General features: G+C 35.6%; 1 protein-coding gene across 2 annotated transcripts; it reads right to left on the reverse strand.

Annotated features, from left to right (window-relative positions):
- Window positions 1-8,590, reverse strand: LOC140813303 (potassium transporter 10). 2 transcript variants are annotated; one of them, XM_073171805.1, is made up of 9 exons: window positions 8,436-8,590; window positions 7,723-8,157; window positions 7,160-7,385; window positions 6,226-6,471; window positions 3,434-3,484; window positions 3,017-3,277; window positions 2,699-2,866; window positions 2,167-2,421; window positions 2-1,085 (listed from the first exon to the last, which is right to left on the reverse strand). In XM_073171805.1, exons 2-9 carry the CDS (start codon window positions 7,846-7,848, stop codon window positions 46-48), a joined length of 2,373 nt encoding a protein of 790 aa, XP_073027906.1. In that variant the 5' UTR covers window positions 7,849-8,157; window positions 8,436-8,590; the 3' UTR covers window positions 2-45. The 2 variants fall into 2 exon arrangements, with proteins under 2 accessions (XP_073027907.1, XP_073027906.1); XM_073171806.1 differs by lacking the exons at window positions 7,723-8,157; window positions 8,436-8,590 and having other exon boundaries at window positions 1-1,085; window positions 6,226-6,406; window positions 7,160-7,301.
- Between the last annotated feature and the right edge of the window lie 3,531 nt (window positions 8,591-12,121).

Below are 12,121 nucleotides of genomic sequence, written 5' to 3' on the forward strand. Positions count from 1 at the left end.
ATTTTAATTGAAATACCATCCATACCGACAATAATAAAAAAAAATTCACACATAAAAAATCTGTCCAACATTCAAAAGGCTTTCATGAGGTACATTGAATATCACACTATTTTCCCTGCAAATCTTCCTAAGAAATGCATATATATAATCAATAGCCACTTTCTTGTGTATCCCAGATTCTCTCCTCGCTCTAACTACTGTGTTTCCCATTATGTGCACCACCCCTGCATCCCTACAACTACTCAAAAACTCCAGTTCATCGCCCTCTGTTTGGCCGCTCTCTTTCCCTGATGATGATGCGCCAGTGTTGTTTCCACGCATAGGAGATCTAGAAGCAGGCACAATCGAGTCCAATGACGAGATTGTAGTATCCAGAGATGTTGTAGCATCATCTTTCAGCAGGAATTCCGTGGATTGCTGTGTTTGTTGTCCATATAGACTGTACTCCTCAGAGTCTGAACACCCTTCCATCATTGATTCAAGACGAACAAACAGGAAGAGATTGTTGAACAGTTGTTTCTCAAAATCATCGTTCTTTTTATGAAGGTCTTTGTAACCATATCTTGCAACGCAACGGAACATGTGAAAGTTTTTGGGTCCAATACGTTTCACCAGAAATCTTTCTTCTACTGGAACCGTGTAAACTGGAAGGTACTTCACACACACAAATACTACCACAGAATGTATAGCAGGTAGGTTTGTGATGAAATGTGAGAAAATACGAGGGACTCCACTGGCTAGCTCAGTGTACACAAGGCCAATCCCAGGAACACGGACTAGCCCTAAGCTGGGACCAAGACCCAAGATCCAAGCCATGGAGACCTTGCTATGCATCTCGAACTCGTAGCGCTTGACTGTTCCATAATGCCACACAAACATGATGACCAGAAACGCAGCAGCAATCACAAGTGGGACCCAACCACCTTGGTCAATCTTGAAAAGTACCGCAGAGAAATATGTACATTCCACCACAAGAGAGAAGAAAGTGAAAAGAAGGACGAGGATCCAGTGGCAGTGCCAAACTAGTAACATTATTAGTGTCATGAGAAGAGTTGTTGCAAGCATCACGATCACAACTGCAGTACCTGTTGTCATGTCATGCATAGGTGATATAGAAACAACCAAATATGCTCGATTCAATTCCCATTAACATGTTCACAAACGCTTTATAAAGCAATCCAAAAATCGAGAGAAGCTTCAAAACAACAATTGGCGTAATCAGAATGTCCTGGAAGCATTAATGAGAGACCATTGTTTTAAATTTCCTTCAAAATTTAGAATTTCCTAATCTACCTGAACGGAATTCAGCTTAATTTTTTTCCCAAAACTTAAAATCCTGAGAATATTTATCACTATTGTAAAATAAATTAGTAAGTTTCTTAACAAAAAATTTCTAAATACTTAGAGAATGTAAGGTTTCTTCAAGAAAACAGTTGTACCCATGGACTTATCTGTTGCATCCTCAAAACTATTATCTCCATTATTTAAAAAATAGAATCAAAATAGATAATTACTTTATCCTCAAAATTTCCATTAATTTTGGTACATATATTGAAATGATAATTAATTTGGATGAGACTCAGAATGGTAGCCAGGTCTAACACAAGCACACTTTCAATCGTGCACACCAACAGGGAAGACAAAATTAAAAGATCCATGGAACAATATGATACGACCACAACACAAAAGAGTATAAAAACATGAAATATATCACTACTGAATTCTGATCTCGACCATGCCAAAAAACTTGTTTATTGGGTGGTGTAACCTTTATGCATTAATAAACTAATCTTTATTATTTTTAATATTCGATACGAGACATTTGTAACAGAAATGCTACAATTACCTTTCCCCTAGCACACAAGCTAGCATAACAACAAAATAGGTGTGAATTAATTCCCTCTAACCAAATCTTCCCCCTTTTCTCTCCTCCATTCCTTGCTTCTAGCACTTTCCTCACTATCTAAGCCCAACATACTTTATAGGCCAATATAATTGGGTCCGTACCACAGCTAAATTAATAGACAAATTGTGTTTATGGTACACAATTTCTATTTAGTTGTTCAAATACAGCAAACAAATTATCTGGAAGCATCATCACATGTATAGTATCAGAGATTGGAGAATGCATAGGATTTTTAAAAAAAATCGATGCCAAAAACTTACCATAAGCATTGCCAATTTGGCTTTGATTTCTAAATCCAGCAGTTACAGCAATACAAAGAACCATTAAAATCCAATTTATATCAGGAATATAAATTTGCCCCAGGAACTTCTTCGATGTATGGACAACTTTGACTCTTGGAAAACATCCTAGTGCAAGGGCCTGCTTGATTATTGAAAAAGTTGCAGAAATTGTCGCTTGACTAGCAATAATAGCAGCCAAAGTTGCAACAACAAACATTGGCCAGTATATTTTTTCTGCACACAGAAATCAATGAGACATGAAATTTTAAGTAATGTATCATAATCTGTCGTTAAGCGGAACAAAAGGCATTAGCATCAGAGGATTCTTCAAATGTCAATCAATCAAACCTAAACGGAAATACTCTCTCCTTAAAAGAATTGATTTCAGTACCAAGTGACAATTTCACATCACAGATTCTGATTAATATTCTGTTCAAAACATTCAAACCAACAGCTAAAACAATTCTATGGCAGCCATAGGAAGGTATTAGAATTCAAGGTTGAGCCATACCGGGAATTGAATGATAAAATGCATTGACTACATGTTCTTTATTTTCCATTAGATATGCTGCTTGCCCAGAGTAGGCTAAAAGAAGGCAAGGAAACACGACCACTGTAAAAGCAAGCTGTATAGCAGAAACTGGAAAATGGGCAAGATCAGCAAAAAGTGCTTCAGTGCCTGCAACAGTGAGTAATGGTTTTGAATTATATTCTTGCTCATATCCGAGTTCGAAATAAGTCAAACCTCTCCCCATTAAACTCTTGTAACTCCTAGGAAAAACCGAAAGAAAGAACGAGGTAAAAAAGAGTAAAAACACAAAAGATACACCTGTGATACTAAGCATGATCCCTCCGAGGGAGGTCCAACCGTCTTTTCCTCCTCTTTTAAAGTAACGATATATGTATACAGGTGAAAAAGCCCTCAGAACTGAAGTATCATAATTACATATGTTGTAGATGCCGATGCCTCCAATCATGAGAAACCACAGTAGTACAACTGGCGCAAAGAGCCAACCAACTCTATCTGTTCCATAGTGTTGCAAGCTGAACAAACCAACTAATATGACTACAGCAACAAGTACAACCACATCTGCATCAAAGAACACATGCTCACTCTCATAATAAATACCCAAAGAAAAACTGAGTTCGGGAAACTGATGATGACCATGAAATGGAAGATAATAATGCACAAACAAAAATTAACAATTCAAGTAGTATCATAATTTAATGTAATAATAAGAAATACCATTGCTCAACTTTGGATAGTCCACCTTGATTCCTCCAGAAGCTGAAAGAACTGCAGCATTCAACATTTTACATTGGTTAAAATAGAAATTCTTCTTAACTTATTTTTGTAAAAGATCGAAACAATAATGTTAATTAATTCAACAACTGAACAAGAAACTGTTACAAAAAATTCTTGGACTTCTGATTTTACCTGATTGTGATTGACAAGTTCTTAATGGACCTTGTCATATATCATTGTTTTACTGGACAAATCTCATGAATTCGATCTGCCAACTATCTGTTCGAGTCAGATCAAATTCAGCCTTACAGAAGATGTCATCAGCCACGCCTTCTCAGTCTATGTATGTTTCAACTTTGCGATTTGCCACTGATTTCAAAGTTTATTATTTTGACAGCCCAAAGCTCCAAATATTTCTTATTTAATATCCAGATGTATTGTAATGAAGATTCTAATGGTGTATGTCTAGATGTCAATTACTTGGAAAGTGAATAGAAATGTCATTTCACCTTCTTTCGAGAAAGTGACAAGATGCTTGAGTACTCAGAAACTAATAAAATACACAAATAAAAAAACACAAGTTCTCCAGATTCAGCGTCCAACTTCTCTAATTTGTTTCAGAGCATCAATATTCAGCTCCAAGTGTGAATAATCCATTAATTAAGGATTCCTGAGTGAAAGAAACAGTAGAAACCTAACCATGGTGATTTACAAATTATCACTCCACATTGAGTCAACAACTAATTTTTTTTTTGATAAGAAACTAGATATTATTAATAATTACAATGCTATTGGATGAGTAATCCGCATGATGACTAGGAACACAATATTATGCACTATCCTAGTAAGATCATGTTCATACGTAATTCTAATCCCTAATGAATTCAGAAATAGACAAAGGTTGAAATTCTTTAACAATGATTGTCCAGCTCGCGACCCTGAACTTTATCTTCTCCCAGACTTCCTCTGTCGTGTCGTAATTGTCTTGAAAAATTCTTTTGTCGGAATTGTCTTGAAAAATTCTTTTGTTTCTCTCCAACCATATAGACCAAAGCGTGCAGTGTATGACTAGTGGTAGGAAGCTCGTAAATTTTCTGTTTGTAGCTCCTCCCAGCTCCATGATTATCATTTCTGCCGCCTTCCTCGGAAATATCCACTGAAAACCCAACTCTATCAAGACTTTTGTCCAAATATCTCTAGCGAAAGAGCAATGCACCAGCAAGTGGTCTTGCTTTTCTTCTAGTCTTTGACATAAGACGCGCCACTGAGGACACAACATACAGAGTGGCCACCTTCTTTGAATGGAATCACAAGTGGGGAGTTTCCCCAGAGCGACAATCCACGCGAAAACCCGTACTTTATGAGGGAACGGTACTTTCCAGATTCTTTCAAAGCAAGGAAAATAAGGAACTGATGAAAAAGGAAAGAAATAATTGTAAAATGATCGAACTGAGAACACTCCTGTCTGATCTCCCAACCAGACTCTAAAATCCCCCGCACCCCTCTCAAGTCTAACCGAATCTAGAACCCCTAAAAGGTTAGTGAACTCACCCACTTCGACCTCGTTCAACTCTCTCCTAAAACGAATGTTCCAATGAAAGATATGATTGGGTCCCTCAGAATGCAACGCCAGAAAACTGTTAACTGGTTTGTTTGGACTTGTGCAAATCTTGTAAAGTGAAGGAAAACTCTCTAAAAATGACACCCCCCATCCCAAATATCTTCCCAAAATCGAATGATATTACCCTCTCTTAACACCACCCCAACCAAAGGAAGAAAAGTCGGGTAAGATCGAGAGATAAATTTCCACTGGCTTCTGAAAGTTGTGTTCCTTGCCAAACCCGCATCCCACCCATTCTCTTGAGTATCATAAATGCTTATTATCACTTTCTTCCATAACGTATCTCCTTCCAACGACCCTCTCCACCACCATTTCCCCAACAATGCTCGATTTCTTCAACCTATATTCCCCACACCCAATCCACCCCTGTCCTTAGGTTTAGTAACCTGTTTCCAGCCGATGATATGACAATGCTTATCCCCATCTGCACCATCCCACAAAAAATCCGTCATCAACTTCTCCACTCTTCTTGGCACTTTAAATAAAGACATGTAATATGATGGCAAAGCACTCAACACTGACTGTATCAAAACCAATCTTCCCCCTCTTGAGAGGAAGGCTTTTTTCCATGAAGCTAGTTTCCTTGCCATTTTTTATAAGACCGGTTCCCAAAAGTCTATCTTCGATGGATCATCACCCATTGGAACCCCTAGGTACTTTATTGGCAAAATATCTTTTTTACATCCAATTTCTTGTGCCAAAGCATCAGCTTCATCATCCGGATAGTTAATTCCCAAAACCAGACTTTTTTCCAAATTTATTTTCAAACCCGATTGAAGACCGAAGTGATTAAGTATATCCACTAATGCGACTACATGCATCTTCGACTGAACCAAAAATATAGTATCATCCGCAAACTGAATATGCGATATCTCCACTTTCCAACTTCAATGAATATTCATCTGTTTCCCATCATCGTAATGACTTTTCATATTTTTTTAACTTCCTAAATATAATCAACAGCCTAATAAGTGCACTCTCCCTCCCTCCCCCTCTCAAATGTATTTATAACTGCTTGCTATAACACTTGCTTGCACTGTCAACACAGGACAGCAAAAGCTTCAAGCATAACTTGATTGTTTCTTACATGATACAGTATGGATCAGAAACTGTTGATGGTAACAAATATCGTAACAGGATAAAAAAAGATGAACACAAAGCAAATAAATACCAGATATAGCAGGAGTGAGAATTCCATCACCAATCACCATGCATGTCCCAACAAGTACTAATATAAGAAGGGCGTTCCTTCTGGATGCATGTGCCTCAAGCCATCTCTTGGTTTTTGCAGCAAATGATTTCTCGTGGAATGTGGTACGACTATATGTAGTAAGCTCTTCATCAGTCCGGTGCTGATTGGGAATAGTTTTCACTTTAGCATGCCGACAAAGTAATGAATAAAGAGCAAAAGTTCCTCCTAAATACATGAGAAGATAGATAAATTACTATTTGATCTATCTATTATTCTCAAGTAACTTCTGGTGAAGGAAAGTGATTTATATAAGCTTCAAAAGCAAGCGACTCAAAACTAAAGAAAGGGACACAATACCTTCTCTAATGTGTTTCCACTATATTATTTATGAAGCACATATTAATTATGTAGACGAGAAAACATTTAAGAAGCAAATATTAATTATGTAGACGAGGAAACATTTAGGTCGCGCTTAGATTCATCGATTTGATTTGTGGAAGGAGAATTTGTTTTGTGGAAAGAGAATTTGTGGAATGAATTTCAAATGACACACATCTAGACGTAGAATGGATTTGGAATACACTTGATCTTTGTCAATCCATGCGAGTCAAAGAGTTTTAAATTATGAGTCTGAAATTCATCAATCCATGCAGATTTGAAATGAATGGATTTCAAATTCCTCACTCAAATCCATCATTATGTTTCGATAAAAAGTTGATGAAGGCATTTTAAATTCCTCCTTTTTCCCAATTTTTCCTTTGTACTTTGTAAGAATTTGAAACGACAACCAACTATATCTCATTTCAAAGCCATGAATTTTAAAAAATTAGATTTCAAATTTTTTCCTCTATATCAAATCATTCCATCAAATACAACCTTATAGTATGATAATTTATAGCATACAGCATCTTACCTTGACCATTGTCATTTGCTCTGCATACAATGAACACGTACTTAAGGAGCGGTATCAATGTAAGGGAGTATATAATCAATGAAAGGGCACCAATAACGTCCTCCGTGTCTTGAATTCCATGAGGAAAAGTATTGTAGAACACATACAAGGGAGACGTTCCCAGGTCTCCATATACAACTCCCAAACTCTGGAACGCAAGCCTTAACAGCAAATTTACAGAGAATTTCTGCTTTTTTAAAAGAAAAATTAATGAAAGAACAGCTAACAACATCGGCAGAGAAAATAATAATCCTCTAAATCCACATTATTACAGAATTTATAGCAACGATGGCGAAAACCAAATAGATAATTTATTTTTGTATATATAGTAAAACACCAATCCCATGATGCCATCCAGTCCACCTGGATAGAGTTCAAATAAAGTGAACCAAGATGTTACATTATGCATCATACAATCATTTCGACAGAGCAAATAAATACTATCACTGGAGCCATGACCCACCGGGTACACATGTTAAACTCATTCAGTGTACCGAAAGAAGTAAAAGAGATTAGGCTTTTACCTTTTCTCTATACATGTTTCTAAGTCTTCCAGCCTCCTCATCCATAGGTTGATCAAGCTTCTGCTCCAAAACCCACATGCTTCCCTTGGTGGTGTTGTCTTCATCAATTTCCACCTCAGATGCCATCTTTATTTAGTCTTTAGAAACAGAAGAGCCTATTCAACTTATTTAAACCCCGCCTTACATAAAACTAACAAGAATCAGAAGAAATCAACTTTATCTGATTTGGAGGACTGAAGATTGAACCCAAAATTTAAGAAAACAAAACTTACGTCGGAGTAAGAGATAAATATCACAAAACCCCAATTTAAGGAGGACGACAAAGAGTACAAGAAGAGATAAATAAATAAAAAAAGAGCTTTAGTTACGAAGACATAGCTGGCGCTGGCAGGGAATTCTGAAGTGGGGTCAACTCAACATCAGCCGCACAACCACCTATCAAGCACCAACATCAAAGAGGGAAGAACTTCACCATTAAAACTCTTAATGCCACTCGAAACTCCTATAATTGGTTCTCAAACAATACAAGGTTCTTCAGAAGCGAATCAATCCATAATGGGCTCGACTCAAAATAAATGTGATTCTCAAATCTTCACTCCGGGCAATTAAATATCTACTTCCTGATTCCGGATGAGAGATGCTTGAAAAGATGGCAAAAAAGCTTAAAAAATTTCTTAAGAAATTGCAAATTCAAGATTCAAATAAAAACTAGCCTTCTTTAAACTTCCACATCTCTATGTTTCATTTGTGAACAAGTTGAAGGAAAGTAAAATGTCTGTAGCAAACAATTTTTTTTCTCAATATAAATGTTCTCCTCCTGTCTGTATCTTTACAGAGCGAGAGCGAGAGTTTGCAGGTTGTAATTTCTCTATGTCAATTCTCCAATTACACGTTTTACGAATTTTGTATTATTATTATTCTCTATTTTCGTTTTTTTTTTTTTGAGCCAAGCTTCTATTTTCATTTATTCAATAACTATTGACATGTACATTGAAATTAATATAAACTCATGTTATTAAACTACATAAATTATATATATATATATTTAATTAATTTTTTATCACTATTATCCATATCCTGTAATTATCTCATACAATGTATCAAATAATATTTTAATAAAAAATGTGAAAATTGTTATTCAATGTAATTGTGGTACTAAAGCTAGGTGAGACAAATATTATATTACAATATTTAATAAAAATATGTGAGAGAAAGATGGAACCATTTCGGGTAGTTATTATTATGGTGATAATGCAAAGTTTGAGAAAAAATAAATAGTTACGTGATTAATTTGGTAAGTGATTTATTCGTTTGATTTGTCAATGGTCCTCGTTTGTTAACAACTCCAACTCCAAGTGAATGGAATTATTATTATTATTATTCAAATTGCGTTCGCATGATATAAAATCTACTGGCATAGCTTGTATTAATTTCTTACAAACTTAAAACTCTAAGGGTGTGTTTGGTTGAGTGGATTAAATAAGGATAGATTAATAGTCCAATATTTATCGTTAAAATTTTAAGATGTTTTAATAATCATTTTGACTCGGTTTAAGATTCAATTTTATTAATCAAATAGTTATCCATAAAATTGGATCTTAAACCGGGTCAAAATGATTATTAAAACAACTTAAAATTTTAACGATAAATATTGGACTATTAATCTATCCTTATTTAATTCACTCAACCAAACACACACCCTCGATGTGCTATACTCTAAAGCGACGATGCCTCCATACTGGGTACAATCTTTACCAGCTTAAGACAAGGATTAGTGGTTAAAGGATAAACAAGGATTAAGAACAGCTCCTATCGGTCTAAGTGTTTGGTTGGGTGGATTAAATAAGGATAGATTAATAGTCCAATATTTATCGTTAAAATTTTAAGATGTTTTAATAATCATTTTGACCTGGTTTAAGATCCTATTTTATTAATCAAATAGTTATCCATAAAATTAGATCTTAAACCGGGTCAAAATGATTATTAAAACAACTTAAAATTTTAACGATAAATATTAGACTATTAATCTATCCTTATTTAATCCACCCAACCAAACACATCCTATTTTATTAATCAAATAGTTATCCATAAAATTAGATCTTAAACCGGGTCAAAATGATTATTAAAACAACTTAAAATTTTAACGATAAATATTAGACTATTAATCTATCCTTATTTAATCCACCCAACCAAACACACCCTAATATTTAAGAGACCCACCCCTTGGCATTTTTCGTTATTAAAAGTTAAAACCCAAAAATGGGAACATAGCTTGTGCCACAAACTCAAATTCTCACTTTGTTTTTGCTATATTCTGGTGAAGGTTTAGAAAGTGTTACAATTAAATCATATTTAATTGTTGTTTTTTATTTGATAATTATATAGAAATTTATAGCTCATCTGAAAATAAGGTTCTAAATGTAAAACGAGACCACAAGTTTTATATCTAATTATAACAAATATATTGTGGGTTCTCCATTACTTTTAACCTTAATATTGCAAAATACACACAATAACCACAAAAGAAAGAAAGACCCCATAATTCAATAAGGGAGTATTTTGAAGAAGTTGTAGTTTGTAAGTATAAATAGGAACGAAGATAAGTATCACGCCCCTATCCCGGAGCCGATGACACTAGCATTGTTATCAAATAATATTAACAAAAACAAGCTTTAGCTGTACAGTATTCTAAAACCAACATATGCATTCCATAAAAACGAAATATTTTCTTCACAATTGAAATCAAAATTACACAAAATAAAAATAAATATAAATATATATTAAATAATAAAATTTGTGAGTTTCTTACAACGAAAATCTAACTTAGCATCACTAATTTTTTAATAGTAGCAACATTCTTCTTTCATTCTAATTTCTAGCTAGGTTGCTTCTACGAACCCCAAAATTCAACCGATTTTTGCTTTTCTAAATGATTTTTCTTTTTCTTTTTTTGGAATGAGTGAGTGGCCGAGTTACTTGGATAAATCACTCAATAAACGAGGATAATCCTCCCAGTTATTAAAAGATATTTTATACAAAAATACATAAATATCACAAGTATAACATGAATCAAATATCATAATAGGTATTTGAATAAGATTTCGTATAATGAATATGCATTGAATCAAATTATGTCGACAGTGGATGGACTGATATCAATCACTTATATATTATTCCACTAAAGTGTGAGGATTGTAAACAAGAAATTAGGAATCAGGAAGCAGAAGTAGTTATTATTCAGTAACCAGAACATATATTACTACCATTTATGTAACGCCCCAGATTCGATGACTGTCCTCACTGTATCAAGACGAGTCTTTCCAGCGTGCTTATGTCCTCACACACGCACCCTGGGAAACTTCCCAGGAGGTCACTCATCCCAAAATTGCCCCAAGTCAAGCACGCTTAAGTTTAGAGTTCTTATGTGATGAGCTACAGAAAAGAAGATGCACATTCGTGATATGAGTAGTACCAATTAAATCTTTTAAGCCCTCTTCAACTGTACAGTTCATTACATTGAACAGTCTCGGAATCCCTTTCCTTCCGGTGTAAGAATGGTTCATTCATGTTCCCTCCAACTAGAAGCCTGCCAGGAGCCGCTCATTGTCCGTGCCACCTCATGGCACCGGCGATCACCCCCCGCCCTCTTCGACCCCGGACCTCACATGCCCACCAGCTTCCGCTTGGTTCGTCCCTGAACCACACCGTACTCTGAGAGGTCGGCTCTGATACCACTTGTAACGCCCTGGATTCCATGAATGTCCTCACTGTATCAAGACGGGTCTTTCCAGCGTGCTTATGTCCTCACTCACACGCACCCTGGGAAACTTCCCAGGAGGTCACCCATCCCAAAATTGCCCCAAGTCAAGCACGCTTAACTTTAGAGTTCTTATGTGATAAGCTACCGAAAAGAAGATGCACCTTCGTGATATGAGTAGTACCAATTATATCTTTTAAGCCCTCTTCAACTGTACAATCCATTACATTGAACAGTCTCGGAATCTCTCTCCTTCTGGAGTAAGAACGGTTCATTCATGTTCCCTCCATCTAGAAGCCTGCCAGGAGCCGTTCACTGTCCGTGCCACCTCATGGCACCGGCAATCACCCCCCGCCCTCTTCGGCCCCGAGCCTCACAATTTAGTTCAAAATTATCAGTGTTAAAAAAATAATTTTATAACATGAATTCAAAAAACTCATGTTTTGTAAACATGCATACATAACTTGTCGGTTTTATCAAGAAAATGCAGCTTTTAATGCAAAAGACAATTACCTTTGTTGTTACTCGGTCCTTTGAGTGATTAAAAACATCTAAAATATGATATCACTTCAAAAAATCAATTTTTCGTAGTATGAAGGATTCTACATGAGAATTTGCTTGAAGATTTTTATGCGTCATTAC

Source organism: Primulina eburnea, chromosome 14, assembly GCF_022965805.1.
Source record: "Primulina eburnea isolate SZY01 chromosome 14, ASM2296580v1, whole genome shotgun sequence".
NCBI classification, from domain to species: Eukaryota; Viridiplantae; Streptophyta; class Magnoliopsida; order Lamiales; family Gesneriaceae; genus Primulina; species Primulina eburnea.